Below are 22,276 nucleotides of genomic sequence, written 5' to 3' on the forward strand. Positions count from 1 at the left end.
TTAGACTGTTTTACAAAAAAACATTGTTTAATGATAAGTATAAAATGAACATAAAGAAATACATCTTTGCTTCATTGCCAACATATTTACAGTAGAGCGAGCAGTCCCAGCGAGCTATTGGCAGAGTACATGCTGCCATCTGTTGGACTGGAGCAGCTTGCCAAAGTTAAAGTCACGTTAAGAGAACAGTTTCATTCTCAGTCATCAATCGTGGGTAACCAAAATGCCTGTGGAAGTGAGAAGAGAATTTAGTATCTTTTAAAGCACATACAAATTCAGACCTGCTGTATTTAGAAGTCTTTACATCAGAGCTGACTAGGCAGGAAATGGGACATGTTCCTAATAATGAAGACAATCATACACCTACTTTCATTCAATCTCAGTGTGATGTATCCGAGCAATATCTCACCATGTTAGAACAGGCACTGGCAAAGGTCATGAACTTGGGGTTAAACTGCAGGCAGGTGACGGGCCCCGTATGCTTCCCATCCAGCACCGCTACCTTCATCCCGCTTTCAGCGTTCCACACGTGGATCTTCCCGTCCTCTGAACCTGGAGAACCAAGCTGCACTCAAAGCTCTGCCGCATGACATGGACAAATAACGCCCCCCCAACAAAATACTTTTTTTTTTTGCATTGTGGTCCATGTAGTACTGTAGTACCCTGTAGTACTACAGATAGTAAATGTATTCGGCTTACCTATCATGACAAACTGAGAGTCTGGGGTGAAGGAAGCTTCTAGAATCACACCTTTACTGTTGTTGTAGCCCTGTCAAGCATAATAATCAAAGGAAATGGATTTAAACACAATGACCAAACCCCCCCCCCCCCCCCAAACAAACATTACGTTACAGATCACCAGCCAGGCAATTCGTCACCAATGATTTACACAAAGCACTTTGCATAAAAAAGGCCATGAACACAAAAATGATTTAATACAAATAATTATGTGAGAGCTGTTGTCTGGGGCTACATGTGCCCACTGATCCTCTAAGTTCTCCCCAAATGTAGTAGAGCTGACTGTATCCTGCCTCTGACACATTGTCTTTTTGCAAACTTTAGCTGTTATGGATCAAGTGAATGCAAAGAAGCGTAATATTTTCTCTTTTTTCCATCTCTAACCATAGTCTCTTAAGTTGGTTGCAAGTCATTATAAATACACATTGCCTGCTCCCCAACTCTGTTGAAGATAAATCATCACATAGAAATCACCACTATCCCAAACAGACCAGGGACTTGAACCACTGGCCACCAAGGATTTGAGATCTGCAAATTCTATTCATTATTAATTCATTGTCTATTGTTAATATGCATTTATTGCCTTTGCAAATGGCCATAAATCATATACAGTCTAGAGTTACAATCCGGCATGACTTATGACTTAAGCAAAACAATGAAAACAAATGCTGGATTCCAAAAAGAGTAAAGTTGGATAAAGTCCTGCTTGTAACTTCTCGTGAAAATCCACAGGCCAAAACACCTTATGCTGTTGATGAAACCCAGCAGTCCTGTCAAAACACTCCTCCAAGACTTTCCACAAAGATGCTGCCTCCCCCAGATCAACGCGTTCCAGGATAGGGGGTGGAAAGGCGTACTAACAAATCGTTTTTTCAGATCACCGCTTTGTCCAAGTTTCACCCCAAGCTACGATAACCCTCCCCCAGTCCTGTGGTTCTTCAACTGCTTGGATGACATGTTGTAAACTTAACGTGATCAACACGAGTCACAAACAGCCGAGCTTGTAGAAAATACGACCTATTAGAAACTCACAGCACCTGTGAGGAATTTTATTGCTGTCTGGATGCAAGATGTTTATCACTGAAGACACATGTACTAAAAAAATTATTACAGACGCCTCCTGCTAAACTAATATGATCCAAATGTGGCTATTGGCAGCCAAATAAGAGGCTTAACCAAAACAGAGCGCACTCACCCCAAATGAATGCAGTACAGCCCCTTTGAAAGCATCGAGCAGTCTGAGCGTTCCCCCGTTGCTGGAGACCAGGATGAGCTTGCCGTCATTGCTGAATTTGAGGCCGGTCCACTCACACGTGCGTTCGTACTGGAGTTTGAATGTAGCAAAGGGACCCTACAGAAGACAATGTGAGAACATTTTGCCATTTGGCTACTTGAACTGCACTCCATTAACAATGGCAAAGACCTGGCTCGCCTCTGGTGGAATTTGTACATTCCTCTAATTTCTAAAAGTTTAATTAGGGATTTCTGAAAAGCAGATGGATGCAACAATGAGAAACAACCGTTGAAATGTATTCATCTTAAATTTTACATTTCCTGCCCCTATGAAAGAAAAAAAAAGAAAAAATACTCCCTCCTAAATATCACCACAGGTACTGATGTTCGGTGAATTTACCAGACTCTTACTTTGTCAAAAGAACGCAGGTCATAGAGCTTCACCATCTCAGAGTTGACACCTGCAGCAAATATCAGGCCCTCGGGATCAAATGAACACACTGGCTTTCCCTGCAGATGCATCAGGCCCTGTGACCACAGAGAGGATTCTCATCAGCCTGACGGGAGCACTGGACTCACAACATCGGACAACACCAAAGAATAAAAGTCCCTCAACTCAGAGCACAAGAGGCTTTACCTGACAGTTAGGAGACCGAAGGTCCCATAGCCGAATGGTTTTATCCAGGGAGCCCGAGATGAAGGTGTCATCAACTGGCGACATGGAGAGGGCGACAACCCTGCAAATTATAATCCAAGGTATAAGTCACATGGTCAAAAATGTCAAACACGACTATCAACACAATCTCAAGGTTCAACTGTAGTCCAAAGTCCTAATGTAGCTAAACCAATACAAATTACTGTAAATATAGTAATATGGTTACTCGAGTTTGATTATTGTGTCACTGAACATTGGTGTTAAGCTTTCAATCTTCTAACCTCTTAGGTCACGTCACATTAGTGTAAAACAGCATTTTCATCTTCCTTACCTTTTACTGTGCCCAGGAAAGTAACGTATGTACTTATTGTCATGTAGAGACAGGTAGCGTATAGTGTCTACATTAATACAGAAAGTAAGAAGACAGACTTTATCAACCAATCCAACAAAGCATTTCAAGCACTTTATATGGGGAAGTGTAAAAAAGCTTAGAGTTTCACAGGATGTTTTATGATTGAATTTTAAAATCAGTTGATGACAAATTCCAGTTCTAGTCCAATAAATTTTACATTTAAACCAGTATCAAAGTTCCTGTTGGTGCTGATATCCAGGTAGCGGTTTAGATGAGTGGGCACCAGCCTGGGCAAGGCAGTAGTCTGTACAGTTAGCTCCTTGAAAGGGCAGAATCACAGACCCTCAAACTGTACAAACAACTACCTCAAGCCAGAGTGGGCACAGCCTGGTAGCCCTGAACAAGCATTGTGTAGAGGGGTCAGGGAAGGGTGATCAAATGCTTATTACTACTTCACATTTAATTTAATAAACATGTTTCACAGACCTATAACTTACAAATGTTCGACAAAACATGGAATGGGCTTTCAAAGATACATACCATCAATCTTGTTGGAGCTGTAGACGACTGTGTTGGCAGCATGCGTGTACCTGATGAGGTCCACTCCATACTTTTTACTGTACAGGGTCCGCTTGGGTCTGTATTGTAAACAATTTAGCAGGGCAAAGAAATCGTTCCATTATAATTATCTAGAAAACAACCGTAATTGCAGAATTTGGTCAAGGCACACAAAAAATCTGCGTAAATTTACACGCGCTTTAAATGTTTCTTTGCAAAGAAAAAAAACAAATGGCTAATAATTACAAGTAAAGCGACGAGAGGAAATTAGCAAAGCTAGCTAATGATCTGCTAAACGACATCTTAAAATTATTAGCTGAGAAAGAGAGCGTTTATCTAGCTAAATAAACTGTTAACCTAGGTTCGAAATGGGATTAGCCCGAGAGTGCCGTTAGGGACAATTCTTTGAACGAGGCGGCGTCAACCATGTAACACTAACTGGCCGGGTTAGTTACGCGAGGCCGAGGCTTTTAGGCCTAAAGGCGCCGTACCTACCCGTTACGTTATTGAGCATTGGTCGAGGAGCCCGGGCTATAAACTAAAGTACTTTCTTACTCACTTTCCCTCCTGGCAGTCGTACAAGACAATCGAGTCATCGTCGCTGCTTGATATCACCGTCTCGCCGTTTGAACTGAAGTCAAAGCAGTTGATTTTGTCCGAATTTTCTCGGAACACCTTCGCAACCCTGAAACTCCGCAGCACATTGTCCGTGAGCTTCATGGCGGTGGCCTTGCTTTGTGCCTGGCCAGGCGCAGGCTTCTTCTTCACCACAAAATCAAATTGATCGGAGTCGATTTAGGCAATAATTCTAGACTAATTTTATGTACGTAAGATCGTTTTGGAAATGAAAATGTATTTAGATGTATTTCTCAGTCATCTATGGAAAAGCCCGCCTGCACAATTTTTGCTAACAGTAGGTGTTGCCTGCCGGTGAAATTAGAAATTTTACGATACAACCAAATGTCCGTTACGAACTCAAAATTACCTTCAGAATAAAAGCCCTAGCACGAGTGACGTTAAAAAGGCTTATAAGTTTAAATTTGTTATATGACTAATTTCTCATTTTATTTGGCATATGATATAATGTTCCATTATGTTTGCAGAAACCCCAGTAAGCTGCTTAGAGTGGATATGATAATTAATGTTTGTGAGGCATAGGGTTAGAATGTCACATCAGTTCTCCAGATACTGCATAACTGCATGTGTGTAATCGCTATGTTGAATACAAATTTTCCACATCTATGTATTTGTAATATGAAGTGAAGTTGGCCTCATATTACCTATCATGGCCTCTCATGTTATTTCCCTAAATCTGTTAATACAAACACTAAACATATTATAGACGAATGAAAAATGGATGAATATTATTAGGATTCAAGATTAACTTCTCTCTTACATGATAAATATTTCACATAGACATCATATTAACCTCAACCTTATTAAACCGCAACTCCAACAACAATCTCCAAGACACTTGGTGGAGACAGTGGAGCAGAAGAGAGTGAAGAAATAGGTGTAATGCTTCAATGCTTCTAGACACTTAAAAAATATATTTTAGTCTATTTGTATATTGTGTATTTTAGAAGAGAAACTCCTCCTTGTTTACGGAGTACAAAAAAACGTCATAATGTCAACTTCTGATCCAAAGGTAGGTTTAGATCACCTTTTCAAATCTAACTAAAATGCATACTACATTTGATGCAATGTACCTGCAAGTCAGATAATTGTAATTTAGGGATTTATTAAGCTTCACTTCAACAGCAAAACTATGTTGTCTAAAGGGGAACGTCTGCACTGTGGGAAACATGTACATATTCACAGTGGATGTGAGTGCATTCTCACCAGAGCAAGTGATTGTAACCTCTTCAAATAACCTCATTCAAGTTTCTGCTGAGAAGGTAAAAGCAAAATAATACTACAGCAGCTACACAGAATAGAAAGATTATGAGAGCGAACTTTGTAGGGTATTTAACTTTTGGGAGACTGTGGGGATATAAACACTCCAGCCATGCTTACAGCTAACACAGAAAGTTCCTCTAACTTTGAATTTCCTCATGTTCCACATTTGTTCTTTTCTGAACAGTGTTTTCTTCCTATTTGTTTCTCACTGTTGACCAGCTTGCACCAGACGGCACAATCATGGATACATTTTCACACAAATGCCAGTTTCCAGCAGATGTGGACCCCATGTCAGTGACATCATCCATGGGGAAAGGTGGTGCATTAACAGTTACTGCTTGCAAGCATAAGATATAGAATCAGACAACAGTTGGAACAGGACTATAGATTTACTGCAAAGGTCACTACATTTTTCATATAGACATGTTTTTTTTTGTTTGTTTGTTTTTTTGCTCTTATAAATACGATTTATTGATCTGTGTCTCATTGGGACTTGTGTATATTACAGGATAAAACATCTCAATCAGCAAAGTAAAAAATTTTAAAGAAACATGTAATTACCTAATCTGATTATATGTGGTGAAATATATTGTTCTGAATATATAACCTTGTTGATATTAATTTCATTTTATGAGTTTTATACACATTTGGAAGAAATTAGTAAGCCTCTGAAACTAACACTTACATTCTTTTGATGTTGCTGTTGAATTAATACTAATCTTTTGTATTCATTTAATAATTCTTCTAATAATAAGTGAAAATGGCTGAATGAGTTGAGGTAGCTTTATTGTTCATTGAGTTCTCTGTCAATTATTAAACATTTTTCCAACATACAGGACCTTGAAGCTGGTTCCGCTTAATCTTGGACTGATGTAGTCAAGCTTGTATTGAATTTTAAAAACTTGTATTAATTTTCATGATAGAATTATAATGAACACATTTAGTCAAATGCTTACTCAGTATACAGAAGTGTAAAGTGTTAGGTTAGTGAAGCAGCATCAGATGACAATGAAGAAAGTATGTTGATAGCTATACATATAATACAGCAATGGTCTTTTACAAGACCTTTTACATTGTAATTTGAGTTCATACCAGGTGTATTGTGTCTCACACAACGTGAAACAACATGACTCCAAGCAAGGCTGACCAAACTGAGGTCATACAATGACCTCTGGTCCTGTATCTTCTGGGTAGGTGGATGGGAGTGGGGAGTTATAAGAGGCATTTGCACAGTCTTGGTGCCATAGGTTTTCTGCCAAGGCGTTTAATAAGGGTGCGATCTCACCCAGGCCGTTGCTCACATCACCTCCCACACGGAAGACTGGCGCACCCAACACCTCCTGAAACACCGCAATCTCACTCTCTGTCACATCTGTGTGCATAAATAAGTCAAATCTGTACAGTTAAGGTCTACGCTCAGAACATAATGCACATCTAGCATAATCTATTATTGGATTTTGGGATAAACATCATTCCTTGGGACTCCGTTCAAGTATTGTTTAAAGCTCATTTTAACATTACAATATTCTGAAAAATGGGACCCAGAGTAGTAGGTTAAGCATAGCCTATATGAAATCAATTAATTGCTTATTAGCTCTGACTGAAGGATACTTTGTGCCAACCACCAATCTGACAACTCTGTCTGAGGGGTCTGTGAGCCGAGACATCTGATTTGAGATGTCCTCAAACGAGCCATGGTCAGTGAAGGAGAACAGGAAGAGAATGGCATCCACATGTTCCTTGCAGGACTGCAGAAAAAAATTCAGAGTGAAAAATATATAAAGTGTGTGTACTCAGGAAAGTATATTGTAGGAAGACACTGATACCGGTAGCATGTGGTCAAATCTACGCATGACATTTTCCCCACAGTCCCACAGCTGGAAATGGAAGAAGAGCACACGGCCAGTCTCTCTTAGCTTCACAGGCCAAAACACCACAGATGTCTCCATACCTGTGGGGTTGTAAACTCTGTTATGATTGGTACATGTTTTTGTAGATCTCAAATGTGTTCTTTTCATTATTGTCAGTACCTAATATCTTAATGATTCAAAGCTGTGGCAGCTCCAAAATGATATATAAAACAACGTAAACTAATTTAGCTATAAACATTTGAGGATAAAGTTATTGTGCAGAAGCCCAGTGCCAAAATAACGTCCACTTGATAAACATGATAAAGTTCTACCTGTGGTTTCGTAGTGCAGGTTTGGAATCTCAAGACCAGTCAGGCGAGCAGCAAGTGCACTTTTCCCCACACCACTTTTACCTGAAATGAACACTTTGTAGCGAACAGTGTCTACTTTCAAATTAGGTGGCATCACTGGAGCTTCCAGGAGACCTGATAATGAAACACACAGTAAATTTTTGACGGAAATATAAATAGCAAGTTGTCAGCATGCACACACTACTTTAGAAACTTCAGTTAGTAGAATCACTAGGGGTGAATTTAGAGTGTAGCCTGCCTGCTTCCATGCATAATCTGTTAGTTATTGTTGAATTCTACGCCCTTGATCAAATTATTGGTGGGGACACTTCAACAATCCCTGAACATTGGTGGGAGGCTCCATTTTTCTGTCCATGCTAATGCCACGCCTTTGGCTCTCAATTCAGCCCAACAATAACTGACAAACTCCCGTAACTAAGAGGTGCCCAATAACACACATTACTACTGTTACTGAAGGGCTGAGGAGGGTCCCTCACCAAAACGATATCTCCTTAGCAGCGCTCCTATGATTTATGTGGAAAAAGCGTGCTTTGGAGTGCATTTTTGTTTTTGACAACAGAGGTGCTAATCTGTAACTCTAAATTTTATGATTTAAGATCAATTTTGCCTGTCAAATACCATATAAAAAGGCAAAATGGAAGAATGGAAAAAGGCCATAATTCATCGCAAACACCCAAACACAAGAGTTTTGCGTTAGGACGAGGTGCAATAGTTCCACAAAATATCGCTAAAGCCGAAATGAAATTAAGGGTGATGGAAAAGGATTTATTTCAAATAAATTATGACGTACAACACGTTAATACCCAATGAAATATCTCAATTTTTGCTTGTTTCGATGCCGCCCCTAATCACGACAGATTAGGTCATTTAAAGTTTCTTAGCATGACTGTAGTGGATGGAAACAAGAATAAATTCAGTTTTTTTCTGCCGAAATTTCGTAAATGCGCTTAACATTTACTAAACGTTTGGTTGTAAATCCGGCTATAGAAACGTAACGCTCGATAAACCTAAGGTTCAACAGGAGACTGACGTGCTTGGTATCCATAGAGATGAAACATACCAAATTTTCGACGTTTTTTCTTGCACAGTATCTTGCTGAAAAACTCTCTGCTTTCTGGGTTGCGGTGCCAGTCCGACACAATGATAGACCCCAGAGGTACAGAAGGCATTTAATCTCTGTGCTAAATTACCCGGTAATACAAATTTAAGCGGACGCGTTTCGCAGTAGTGAGGTGCGCTGCCGTGCACTTTCCCAAAAATCAAAATAAAAGTCCAATCTACTACGTATCATATAAAAGTAATTCGAATATTGCAGAATTGTGAATATTGCCTATTACATATTTAATTTCTTCCATTCTTTTTTACTAGCTGAAAATAAGATTTTACATATAATAAACCTACGTTTTAAAATTAATTGGATACACATCAGGAATCTGTTAAAAAGGTACATAACTCAGTTTATGAGAATGTGAAACATAGTAAACATAGGCAATCAATGCATTTGTACAGTTATCTTTATTGAGAGGCCACAGCTCTTGCATATTACAACTGTTGGCATTTATAAGGCAAACCCAAGAATGAATCCACCAGCTAACTGACACAGAAAAAAAAACAAAAAGCTTTTGGAGAAGGTGGAACCCACAGGCATGCAGTGATGGCTCAGAATGCAATGTACAGCTTTTTATTTACAAAATAATAGTGAGACCCCCCAGAAATGGCACATATCTCTGGCTACAGAAGTAATAACAGAAAACAACATCTTTAATAGAACATAAAATTAAAATAACCAAAAAAGCAAGAAATTTATTTTCTTTGTAAAAGTTAAACTGAACAAAAATATATTTTGTGGTCATTTCTGACATCCAAATAAAAAGACGTCTCTCCACTAAGATATCAAAATGGAGCTAAGAGAATATTGCCTTTCTAGAATACCAATTCATTTTCATTTTGAGATGAATGTGAGACAATGTGTTGTTGGTGAGTTGCAACATAAAAGCCTCTTTAGAGTCACAGAGCCTCAGCACAAATAAATTTAAAAAGGAAAAAAAACCTAAAACTGATACATTTTTTATGAGAATGTGCAGACACAGAGGACACTTACAGTTAACAGCTTTTAACTTAAATACATATGTTCATTTTTAGTTTTGAAGCAGTTGGCATCCACTTTGAAAACAGACAATACAAAGAAAAAGATCCATACACTCATCTTCACGACAATGTACCATTAATGTATGTAAGAGTACGTCAAAGAAGCGCCATATATGTTATCGCATTGGACAGGGACACACCTAATAATCTCACTCGACATTGTCAAACAAATGGTACTCCATATTGCTTAGGAACACATAGAAATAAATTCCCAAGTAAATCAGTCCAAACATCTGTGTTAGTTTTTTATTCATTACTATATCATCGCACAGCTAAAATTGTCAATCATGTTCTTGTAACTCTTAAAGTATCTTTTTACTCAGTATAATTACGATTACGATTTTTCTTCACTTTAGCTCTGTTTGTGGGCAATTCGAGCCGATGGGGAGGGGAGTCCTAGAGTGACTAACTGGAGTTGGTACATGCATCTTCTGTTACCAGGCTAAGTTGGGGTAGGGTAGGGTGTTGTCGATGGGCCAGGATTCAGGTGGCAGGGATGGGACACCAGGTGGGCTGGTGTTCTAATCATCCTCCTCATCCTCTTCATCGCTGTCCTTCATGGTAATGCCTTGCATGCCACCCTCTCTGACGGAAGCAGTGGCCTCTTCTACTGTGAGTCGGTTCCGGACCGTGTCATACATCTTGCTGTTCAGTGTTGAGTCAAGAACACCTTGCAGCCTAAAGTCTCGATATTTTTTCTATAAGTACAAATGAAAGTCATATACTGCTGATTGTCCTCAGCCACATTAAATCCTAAAAATCTACACAAACCAGCTAACTATAATACTGTGTTTAGTGAAACAAACAACGCTCCCAGTACACGGTACCTTTACAATCCGGATGAGGATTTTAAGTTGGTAGACATGGAGCTGTTGGTCCATTCGGTCAGTGAGCCAGGTTCCCAGAAGATTCATGGTTGCTGTATACCATTGCTGCAATGCACACAAACACAACGTTCTCCAGCAACACACACACACCCACACACACACAAACAAACCCATGCAAGAGACCGAGTGTCTAGACATACATATAGACATAATCCTATATTAATATTGTATACAAACGCATAGATGTGGTCACACTAACATACTCACGATTGCTCACGTATGCCCATTCTTATTCCCCGAGCTCTTATACATATACACACGCTCGTACAAACTCACACACTTAAGACACACAAACACACACATATATACAGTATATCCTTACACATGCAGACAAACATTGACAGGCACATCCACACACAGATTACAAAGAATTCATAGCAACAAGACACAATCACACCCTCACTTAGCACTAGGTTAGTCAGGCAATATAAATGAATTTACAGAGCCAGCAATATGACCATCTGCAAAAAAGTACACAAATCATGCATTAATGAGTTGCATAATTAACAACAAAATAAATAACACTTGAATAATATATTTTTAAGATATATATATATTATATTATATATATACAGCATAGTCTGGGAGCTAAAATGAACCGTCACAGTCCGTCTCTGACTCCTCGTGTTCGTTTATACGTTCATCTGTGTCTATGTGTGCTTACGCCAGTGTGTGTATCTTTAGAGTGTGTGTTCATCTGTGTCTATGTGTGCTTACACCAGTGTGTGTATCTTAGAGTGTGTGTTCGTCTGTGTTATTGGTAACACCTGTCTCTTGTCTCTTTATTGTTATGTGTTAACACTCGTCTCTTGTTATCATCAGTGTATTTAAGTCTGTGTGTTTCTAAATCCTTTGTCAGTTGTTGTCTGACTTTGTCCCCTAAGTGTTTGTGAAGTACCGTGTTGTCGTTAATCAAAGCTATACGTTTATGAAATGCTCTCTGCTCAACCTCCTGTTTCCTCGTAATTGTTACATGAACAAGCTAAGATTAGAATTCAGATTGTTTTAAAAAAAATAATTTTAGGGGTAAGCCTAAATCCATCAGATTTTAAATGTAGAGAATTGCATTTAATAGCTTCAAAATTGCTGTAACACATTAAATCTGGAATTTAGATAAAGCACATTTCCTTTTCCATTATGTTAACAGAACTATGCTGAATGTGATGAACAAAACCTTGAAATAAAAGCATTTATCCATGCTATCAACCAGGTAATGCAAATATTGTACAAACATCCCCAAATCCAACAAAATATTGTCAAAACCAGAAAACTTGAAAATCAATATATAAAAGCACGAGTGAGAGACGTCTGCAGGCACGGAGGCAAGGAGAGCTTGTACTGTTATCTTAAAACATTTTTTGTTATCATATGTAATATATGCTCTACATCTAAGACAATATCTATTGGGAATTCCTGAAATTCAGAATGTCAAACATGTTAATGTAATAGTTCAAAGAGAACAGCACATGTCTTGAGTAATGGATGATGTGAATATCGCTTATAGAAGAACTGTTCATTATCAGTATCTTGTGAAGTGTCACTAAATATTTAGACATATGAATGTTTCTTCTCTCATAAAGACCTAGACTTATGATCTATTCAAGATGTGAGCTTGCTATCCCAACCTAAATTCTCTATTTTTTGGTTTGAATCTTTGAATAGTTACTGCTGGATTCAAGTTCCTCCCAGAAGCTTATGATCTCACAGCTGCATGTTGAAAAGTTCACAATTTTCAATGATGAATTATTATGATCTGAAAGTCAGAAATACAATTCCCCTCCCCCTCCATTTTGCTGGTGTAACACTGTATGTTACACTGCAATTCGTCATAGTTGTCTATTTCATTCAGTGAGTAAAATGAGTGAACAGTGACTGTGACTATGTTATGATTATGCTAATTAGATTAGTGATTGATTGAGTTATTATGTTATTTGGTTATTTGATTGGTGATTGCCCGATTGGTTGTCTTGCATGTCCACTTCAAACAATTGATCGGAGCGTGCAGTGCATGCAGAAGGAGCAGGTGAGTAGGTGGGGCAGAGCGCTGTGTGTGTGTGTGTATGACGCGGGAACTTTAGGAGGTGGGTCATGCTAGTAGATGTACACAGGAAGATTATTTGATTAGAAATCATGCCACTCAACAGAATGTGATCAAACAGTAGGACATCTAGAGATAAGTTCCACTTTGTTATAAAAGGAGGGTGTGGTGGTGTTGTCTCAAGAACAGAACAAAATAGGGATGAATGGAGTTAAAATATGAATAGACAAAATACACATTGAGATGAATAGGACATTGAGACTTTAGCTGTTTATCAGAAATGCGTGCTTTCTCTCATATTCAGGCATTAATTTTTAAGTTGTTCATGGGTTGAAATCATTTAATGTATTAAGTTCTGATAATCCTTGGTAGTAGCATATACAATCCTTTTGTGGTGCTCAACTCAAAAACTTGCTCAACTTGCTTTGATTTTTATATGAATAAATAAACGAAACGTTTGTTATGTAACTGGGCTGTATAATAAGTAATCCTCAGAGTATGTTAAAAGTACCAGAAAATGAAAATCTTTGGAGCACGCAAGTATGTGATTAGGAAACAGCTTGGTGGTAAGAAGTGATGGGATTGGTGGGGTTGATATGATGTGTGATTGCTGTGATTAATGGGATTAATGGGATTGTCGGTTTGGGAAAAGAAAGGCTGTAGGTCCTCCAATGCTTCACAATAATTTAAACATCAAAACGTTCTGTAGCTATAAACTGGTCTTACATCAGTTTATGCAAGAAAAACCTGTGGCTTAAACCATTTAGTTGGTCAAGATATTTTTGCTTGAATGGAGAACGTACACTAGACATACAACCTCTCGTCTGAATGTCCCATTTCTAATAAAATGAGAATGAATGGTTGACTGATGCAGTGGATCAGTGTATGTTGAAAGGAGTAGATCCAATAGTCATGCCTCATCGATGGTGCTCATCACACATGTTCAAAAGACAGAAAAATCTGCATGAGTAGCACACTGCATTTCGCTATGACACATGGATCTACAACGCACAGAAGTGTGCACACATTCACACTCACCCACACATGCAAACACATTCTCTCATACTACTCTCCACCACAAACGAGTATTGTACCTTCTACACTCTGCTGCATCTTGTCAAAATGCAACCACAAACTCAAAATAGCCATAACATACAACATGCACGCACATACACACACGCGCACACACACACACGCACACGCACGCACAAATGCATACACACACGCGCACGCACAGTGGCACACAAAAAATGGCACAAATATACTGTACACAGAATAAATCACCTCCCACTAGACACATACATACACCATTGTACAACAGTAAAGGACAAATGTTTCACAAAGGATTATTTCTAAATTGAACAGTGCTCTCTAGTGTGTCATCACTTAAATCACTAGTCTATCATGGAATTCCTTTGATATCCATTGCATCTAACCTGGATATTAATGCATGAATATTATTCATTCATTGCGGAAATGTTATGTAATATGGAACAATATGTCAATAAACAATTGTTCGCAAAGATTTCAGTAGTAACAAAAAATTTACCATCATTGAGAGCACTGTCTTAAATAATCCACTTGGTGGCGCTATTGACACTTTGCCTCATGAGCTCGGAGCACAAAGGTCCAACAGAGAGTAGCTAATGCAGCAACAAGAGCACATATTCCAACAAACAGTAGCTAACACAACATTAGAGCACAAGAGTGCAACTCGTTGTGACTAATGGAACACAGGATTCACAGCAATGGAGACACTGAGGAGTGAGAGGCCGAGAAGCTCGGGATAAGTCCGGCCTTATGTTTCAGGATGGAAAGATTAGGAGCCTAGCCCTCAAAATGTGACTTATCCCTCATATGCCCCATTGTTTCGCCACATTTTGGATGGAACCTCCCCTGTTAGGCACGGAGGAGACGGCATCTTACTTACATCAAATAACCTCTCTATATACACCTCCTCATTGACCTTATCTCGCAGTATGTCCTGAGAATGGCGAACAAAGGTCACATAGCCATCAGCAACATCCATCCCTGGTTTCTGCGTAACGGAGATTGTGGAGAGAGTTAGCCACTTGGCAAGCAACAATCACAAGAAATGGAGTTGACCACTGAATATTTTAATGCAAATCTGTTTAATACTTACAGGGACATCCACATACTTCGATGCTGCTTTCACCTAGAAACCAAAATACATTTAGATAAGGGCTTACCAGGCCTGTGGTATTAATGAGAACAACCACAGAACAACACGTGGAAAAGCTGTGGAATTATATCTCACCGTAAAGGACAGGAAGGATGAGAAGAGGGTTCCCTCATCGTACCTGGAGATTTTGGCTAGAACGCTGTCCAGAATTGCCACAAACTGTACAGGGTATACAAACCACATGGTCCAAAGCAAACCCATGACTGCAGTCCAGTACAACCACAATGTCAACATATATGTCAACAGATATGACCATAATAGCCAAACCTTATGTCAGCTCCTTCAAAAGCCATACCTTAGCCACCAACAGAGCAATCATATCCTTCACACTCTCTTCAATGAGCTCATCAATTTTGGAGTGGTACTGTTTCTAAAAAAAAAAGTATGATTAAACTAATCAGTAGATCATGCATATTTTAAAGTAGACTCTGTGCTGTATAATTTCACACCCTTACAATGTAGCTTTACACATCAAATATATATTTAATACATTTTCCTAATCCATTCCATTTTAAAATTTTTGATTGTGGAAGGACCAAAATCTGAATTTTCTATAAACCTTGATAAACCTGTGTAGACAACAGAAAGGGGTGATAAGAAGTGAAGGATCTTTAAGCAAGTGACAAAACTGGCCAACCTTATTAGGTGCACTCAGTAAGAATACAGCTATCAGACAAAAACAGATCAGTCAGTTAAGGTAACCATAGAAATCTCTGGCAACAGATTATGGAAGTCCACAAAAAGTTATAGTACTGTATTTTACAATGATTTTGACCCTTTGAGTTTTGTGCCAGTGGTAGATCAAGGGGATTTTCTCATTACCTCCTGGCCCATCTCCATAGCACACAGTTTAGCTGACTGGTCCTTGGCATCCACCATCACGTTGAACATGGTGCACAGAGACAGTGGGATACGGAAATCTGTAGAGCGGCTGCTCTTGGTCAGCTTGGACTCAAATGCTGTCCTGGTGCTAAAGGCCAGCAGAAGAGTCGACCATCACATCATTAGCAATTTATTTAGGCCCACAGGAACTGTGTGTATTTTCAGGTACTGGGCTTTATATAAAGAGTTTGGAAATGTTGGAAATGTATTGATTTGTGGTAAATGTAATTATATCAGTAGCCTTTATGTAAATTTAGTTTAAAACTACACGCACACTAACTGTACAAACACTAAGCAGAGTTTGTTACGCTAATCTTTGCCCTCTACCACCGCACACACACATACCGTTTAACACAAGATTCAATCATGTCACTCGACATGAGCTTCATACGGTTGTCTAGGTGCTTGGCGAACTCCTCCTCCGGCCAGTGCAGATCTCGGATGAATGTTTGCAGGGCATCCAGTTTCCAGAATAGATCTTCTGATGTCCCAGAGCCATTACTGCCAGGCACAGTGACATGGCAGAGGTCAGCGCCTTTGCAAGCACTCTGCTCAATAGCAGTAGCAGAAAGGCAGAACTACCTACTGTGACTCTACTCATTAATTTTTATGGCATTTATTTATTTAGTGATGATTTTAGCCATACACTGACAGTACCCCCAAAGCCTGGTGAATCAGACTGGTCTTCATAATTTGCTAGCAAAGGCTTTGCAGCATCAGTCATTGTATGGTAAAATAGAGAGCTGTGTTTCCAGAACACACCAATAACCTCGCACAGTTGCGCGGTTATTCACCCTCAAGAGGGCCTAGAGTCATGCACACTTTGGATGGTCATCATTCTCTAAAGGGGGAGTGGGGGTGGGGGGGTGGGGGGGGGGCTTGGGAATGTCATGGTGAGAGAAGGCATGTGACGTAGTCAGGACACTAGGCTTTTCAGGGACCGTCACAGTCCCATTAGAACTGCACACACTACTTCCAAATGAGAAGTTTTGCAGGGACTAAAATTTTCAGGATACAGCTACACTGGCTGAGCGGGTAGAGGACAAAATAGAGAGGAGAAAGAGAAACACAAATAGCAGGCTCTCTCTCACCACCCATGCCCGACGAGGCTGACGGTGCTCCAAAGGTCAATGCACACCATGCAGTCAACTCTGAAGACACCATCCTGAGTGGAGACTGGTGGAACTGTGAGAGGGGTGTTGTAAGGGTTGGTTAGGAGGGGGTGGGGTGGGGTGGGGGGGGTTGTTGAGGGACACTACCACAGAGTTGAAACATAAGAGTGACTTTGGTGGGGCTGTTGGCAGTGGTAAAACCACCAAATTGGTTTTGTTTTGAGGAACAAACATTCCGCAGGCTATATCAAACAGCAGAGCATTAATCTCCTCATGCATTTGGCTAGGTACATTTTTTTGGTGGGGGGACTACTACTACTGTTTGAGATGTTATTGTGTCATAAATGAATAAAATTTACTCCCCTAATAGGGAATGAATGGAAATGTTAAGATGTGAAACCCACTCTGATGTTTAAACTCAATGAGGACTAATTTCTACTGCCTTGGAAGCCAGCTGCAGTCTGACATGAAGTCTGCTTCAGAGTGCCATCATCTAATGCAAACACCAGGCAGGGAGTTCCACCAGCCCACACCCACTGACACCTTTAAACGAACCTGAAAACATTTATGATCTTTTAGCAAACCTCTCCACCTCAAAGTCTGAATAGAGCCTCTAAAAATGGAGTTCTTACCATAGACACCAAAGGCGAACTCTTTAATACTGCTTCTGCAACTTGCTTAGGATCCACCTACAGCCTCCTACCTCCACAAGACTAAAATGTCCTAACTTTGGATCAGTGATGATAAATGAGGATAACTAAAATCAGCCATATCTAACTTATCATGCTGAGCTGGGTGTTATCACATCAAAGAGACTCCTCAGAGAAGTGACCTAAACTGCAGGATCAGGTCTAGAATGGGGAAATTTAGTTGGAAGCAGGGAGATTTAGGGCTATTTGTAGGTTTGGGTTGCAATCCAGATCTCACCACCTCAGTCCTGCCTCAATGGCATGCACATTGAGGAAAATGAAAAGCTTTTCAGTTCTCATTTCAAATATACAAACAACATGGGCTTAACCACAATCCCTTGCAACGTACTTGGCATGAAAATGACTTGAAACATTTGCTTTTCTGTGTACGATTATATAAGTTCTTTGTTGCTTATTTAATTTTGTAAGATGCCAAGGATATAAATAACTTTTGTTCTGCCTTTGTTGAGACTGTACATCATCTAAATTTGTAAGAATATACCATAATGTGCTATATCGTAAATATGCTGGCTTGACAAACATTATTTGACAAACAAATCTGTTTTTAGCTTATTGTTATTCTTCTGTCATAGACAAATAACTTTCCCTGATTCTGACGGTCTACTCAGACAGAGTACGCCTTATATGACATCGCAGCAATGTGGCCTTGCTTTGCTGGATTCACCAAATTTCTCCCCATATTGTATTGCAGCTATCAAAATACTGCTCCTTTTCTGTCTATTAACATTCCAGATTCAACTGGAACATATTTGTTCTAACTACTCATTATCACAATTTCCAGCCTTGAGCTAACACACTTTAAATATGGAACAAAAGCTTAAAGACAATGGAAATCTTAAAATTTTGTAAAAATAGTTTTAGACATGTTTGTCAAGCCACCACAGTGTGTGCTTTAAAACATTTCTTTCTGGTTCCTACTGTTTATGCAATGTTAACAACTGACATCAGAACACCTTCATGCCAAGGACACATTTTGAATTCATCAGAGCTGATGTAAACTCATTGAATACACACTCAGAGTCATATATAGCAGCCATCCAGGAGGGAGTGGAAAAGCTAGGCATTTGTGGAAGGTTAACAGATAGTCCTGCTACAGGCACGGGAAGATTTGGTACTTTGGGAATTTGGAGGTTCACATTTGGTAGATTCACATTGGGCAGATTACTTGTTAAACTCCTGCAGAAACAGACAAAAAAGAAACAAAAATCCATAACAGTGGCAATGTGGAATGCTGCAAAAAGCAACGACATACAAGTAAGAAAGTAACAGGAAGTAAGAAAAACTATGTAAAGAAAAAGGTCATCTGTTGACATCTGAGAATAGCAGACATAAACAACCAGTTTTTTTAAATACAGGGAAGGTCTCTAATAAAACATTTAAACGGAGGACTCACAGTTAAAAAGAACATGCTTGGTACAGACAACAGCACATAAACAGGGAAATAAACAAAGTGAAGCAGCATGTATCAGCAGCAGACATTGACAGGTAAAATGGCCATACTGACAGGTTAAACGGCCACACTAACAGCTAATGGTGGGAATTTAAAAACACGAATAGAAGACAAACAAATAAAAGAAGCCATGAGCTCATGTAATCTTGAAGTATGATATCCACAGTAAGAGCTCCAGGAAGTGTAAAAAATTCCCTTTTGTACAAAGGTTTGCTCCGCCTCTATGTTACTTAATCAAATTACAGTTCAAAGGAGCATCTGTTCACTTGGAAAATATTGAGAAGATTTAATAATTAAGTAGAAAGGTTGCCGATTCCACATCTAGATAGAATTATTTTCATCTGGGAAATGGTAAAATCAATATGCAAAACAAATTTACAGAAGCAGAGGAGACAGTAGAGCTTATTAGCACATAAAAGGCATCCTCTTTCTCTCCAGCACGCATTATGAGGGTTAGTAAATGCAACAAAAAGATGAAAAGATGACAGCTGCTGACTGGAGTTCCTTTTAGGCTGTTGCTATGATAATAATTCCCTGCTTATGATTATCTGAGGTCAGTATGCTTGGAATGAATTAGATCCCTAATTATCAATACAGCATTTCTAATGTCATACTCAAAAATATATATTTTTTAAAGATTTGTTGCAGTCACATGGTAAATCTGATGTAGTGGGAAATTGAAATATATTTTAGTATTTGTGGGAAAAAACTCTCACAAAATACATTGTGCTAAGTGATTACCACACTAGTTTCTTGATATGCACTAGATAATATCTATTGTGTCATATTTGCCCACTCTCTGGGGCATTAGTGGTTCTAAATGATTACTTGTGTTATGAAAGGCCCTGTCTTGCGATTACACTCATCACTGTGCAGTTGGGGGGACGTGGTGTCTTACTTAACGGGCTCCCATGACTCGCGCTCAAAGCCCCTGTGAATGGACTGAGCAATGGAAGACTCCATTAGATCGACATATCGCACCACCAGGGGGGCATACAGGTCCTGCAGGTGCTTGTGAAACTTTCCATTGCACAGATGGTCTACACAGATAGAGACAGAGAGAGAGAGAGAGAGAGAGAGAGAGACAGAGAGAGACAGAGATAGACATCCATGACTTGCGACTCTTTTCTACATGGCTAACAATCGATAGCCACAACTGCCAATGCTTTTCATCACTCTATACCCACAGACTTTAATCACATATCTGTGCTTACAGTCAGCTCGTAGGAAGTCATTAAGAAGCTGGAAGAGTGGAAAACTGTCCCAGCTTTCGGGAGACTGGATCTCCAGAGCTGCGTCCATGTCGACACCGTAGAGGGACAGGAAGTGCTCCGCATGCTCCACCATTAGGTCTGACCACCATGCAAAGGCCTTGATCACCAGGGAAAGACACGGTGGAAAGGAAAGAGGGGGAGATGGGGAGGGACAGAGGGAGCCGCTGTTAGAGCAGAGCAAAGACGAGTCAGCTACAGTGAAGAAGCGGAGTAAACTGCTTCCTGCCATTTAATGTGTGGTAAAGGTACTATACGGGCCAAATTTGGTACAAAATGGCTGGATAAAATAAAGTAGTTGGAAACACTGATCTGATCTGTGAAGCCACCTTAAAGTCATCTGCATTAAACAAGCTTCCTTATTTTCATGTTCAGTCTCAACCCACTGTACTGAAAAAAAAAACTCAGTTTAAGAGTTTTCTATGTGCTGATGGGTTTGGTGTAATTTCCATTTTGAATAGCTTGCAAAACTTTAATGAATGTAGCAGTGAATAATATCTAAAAAGAAGACACTCAGTTAACCAGTTTACACCGTTGGAGAGGTTAGATTTAGTTTAAAAAAACCTCAAAGCCTTCTTTAAACTTTCAGAAAATTTGCAACACAGCAAAGTACTGTTCAGTTTCTTAAATTGTTTATATGCTGTGCAGATTCTTCCTTTTAAACAGACATGGGACTTAGAGGCAGAAGACTAGATTCACCTTACATTAGCTATATTGGGTATCATAGTCTTCAGATCCTATGAGGTAGCAATGTTATAACTAAATACGTACGTTACAGTTATCAGTTACAGTGGTTGATGTGGATAACCCTTATCCATAGAAACAATTGTTTAGTTTCATCAATCATTTTTACTAGCCTGCATGTACAGAAATCACCACAGACTTAAAGAAACATGTGTTACAAAAGTGCTTGCATGTGTGAGCAGGCATTACTGTTTTTTTAAAAGATCCTTCCCTTATTTACATTAGATCTACAACCAGTAAAGTCAAGATGCCAAAGGAAGTGCAGTTTTCATGCAGGTGAGGTCGAATCGCTGCATGCTTTTGCTCTCCAGATGGAAGATGTAGTTTGTTCAACCAATCACATCACTGCATCCCTGACATTAGGATGGGGATGTGTCTCATCGTCATGCATCATTGCACCCTGGTGTGCCTAAGACTGCAAGCAACATATATAGTTTATAAAGGCAATGAGTAGGGCTTCAATTCTATGATTAAATATTTCTTTGTCATTTTGGTCTCAAAGAGCACTGATCAGTTTGGACATGTGGCAGAGATTGAGAGAAACTCAAAGTTTCTATATGTTCTCTCTGAACAACTTGCATGCAGTCTTGGCATTGATTATTTTTCTCATAGCTTAAAAAAGGAAAAACAGCTGACCTAGAGGCACAGTCATTCAGGGAAGTGATCATCCTTTGAGGGTCAATCCTCCCCTTCGGCAGCATGCTGTTCTGCTGTTTGGTTCTCATACCCCATCAACCCACTCCAAAGCTTCCATGAACCACACATTTATTTCAAGGTCAACTCAGCTGGATCTGGTGCACAAGCTGGGTCTAAGCTACGCATTTCACTTACCTGCCCTACACACACTGAACCCAGAGCACATTGCATTGATCATGTTTTTTAATTATGGACAGAAATCAAAGCACTGTCTGGGACAGCAGTGCACATAGCTGAGCTCAGCGCTACACACACACGCACGCACGCACACGCGCACACACACACACACACACACACACACACATGCACACACGCACAGAAAGAAGGAGAAGTAGAAGAAGGCAGCAATGTCAAATCCAACCAACTCCAAGATCCCTCCCCAAATCCTTTCTTGCAATCTATACTGTGTAGAGAGCAGTGTGGAAAGGCTGCCCTCTGGTTAGCAGGATGACAAATTTGTCATCATTTTTGAGTCCAGG

At 39.6% G+C, this 22,276-nt stretch overlaps 3 protein-coding genes and 1 long non-coding RNA gene across 15 annotated transcripts in view; 1 reads left to right on the top strand and 3 right to left on the bottom strand.

The window, feature by feature from the left end:
- wdr82 (WD repeat domain 82) lies at positions 1-4,484 on the bottom strand. Its single transcript, XM_077014416.1, has 9 exons — positions 4,096-4,484; positions 3,519-3,616; positions 2,958-3,024; positions 2,609-2,708; positions 2,383-2,499; positions 1,934-2,089; positions 700-769; positions 410-552; positions 1-227 (listed from the first exon to the last, which is right to left on the bottom strand). Exons 1-9 carry the CDS (start codon positions 4,254-4,256, stop codon positions 198-200), a joined length of 942 nt encoding a protein of 313 aa, XP_076870531.1. The 5' UTR covers positions 4,257-4,484; the 3' UTR covers positions 1-197.
- Positions 4,485-4,603: 119 nt separating this feature from the next.
- LOC143521513 (uncharacterized) lies at positions 4,604-6,089 on the top strand. The gene is made up of 3 exons (XR_013132789.1): positions 4,604-5,184; positions 5,318-5,434; positions 5,655-6,089. It is a non-coding gene; the product is annotated as an uncharacterized LOC143521513 (long non-coding RNA).
- Positions 6,090-6,204: 115 nt separating this feature from the next.
- On the bottom strand, positions 6,205-8,899 carry cplane2 (ciliogenesis and planar polarity effector 2). 2 transcript variants are annotated; one of them, XM_077014417.1, is made up of 5 exons: positions 8,717-8,899; positions 7,618-7,770; positions 7,262-7,386; positions 7,047-7,183; positions 6,205-6,830 (listed from the first exon to the last, which is right to left on the bottom strand). In XM_077014417.1, exons 1-5 carry the CDS (start codon positions 8,823-8,825, stop codon positions 6,593-6,595), a joined length of 762 nt encoding a protein of 253 aa, XP_076870532.1. In that variant the 5' UTR covers positions 8,826-8,899; the 3' UTR covers positions 6,205-6,592. The 2 variants fall into 2 exon arrangements, with proteins under 2 accessions (XP_076870532.1, XP_076870533.1); XM_077014418.1 differs by lacking the exon at positions 8,717-8,899 and adding an exon at positions 8,275-8,400.
- Positions 8,900-9,152: 253 nt separating this feature from the next.
- Positions 9,153-22,276, bottom strand: part of cadpsb (Ca2+-dependent activator protein for secretion b) — a 66,135-nt gene continuing 53,011 nt past the window's right edge. For 8 of the 11 annotated variants that reach the window (XM_077014432.1, XM_077014433.1, XM_077014427.1 and 5 more), the window contains 11 exons: positions 20,301-20,457; positions 19,985-20,126; positions 18,651-18,812; positions 16,160-16,315; positions 15,755-15,902; positions 15,228-15,302; positions 15,008-15,091; positions 14,873-14,905; positions 14,660-14,767; positions 10,632-10,736; positions 9,153-10,502 (listed from right to left, as the gene is read on the bottom strand). In XM_077014432.1, the coding sequence (XP_076870547.1) occupies positions 10,326-10,502; positions 10,632-10,736; positions 14,660-14,767; positions 14,873-14,905; positions 15,008-15,091; positions 15,228-15,302; positions 15,755-15,902; positions 16,160-16,315; positions 18,651-18,812; positions 19,985-20,126; positions 20,301-20,457 (1,347 nt within the window). In that variant the 3' untranslated portion in view covers positions 9,153-10,325. The remainder of the gene's footprint in view (positions 10,503-10,631; positions 10,737-14,659; positions 14,768-14,872; positions 14,906-15,007; positions 15,092-15,227; positions 15,303-15,754; positions 15,903-16,159; positions 16,316-18,650; positions 18,813-19,984; positions 20,127-20,300; positions 20,458-22,276) is intronic. The other 3 variants (XM_077014430.1, XM_077014429.1, XM_077014431.1) reach the window with 1 other exon arrangement.

The sequence above is a fragment of the Brachyhypopomus gauderio genome, chromosome 8, assembly GCF_052324685.1.
Source record: "Brachyhypopomus gauderio isolate BG-103 chromosome 8, BGAUD_0.2, whole genome shotgun sequence".
Taxonomy (NCBI): domain Eukaryota; kingdom Metazoa; phylum Chordata; class Actinopteri; order Gymnotiformes; family Hypopomidae; genus Brachyhypopomus; species Brachyhypopomus gauderio.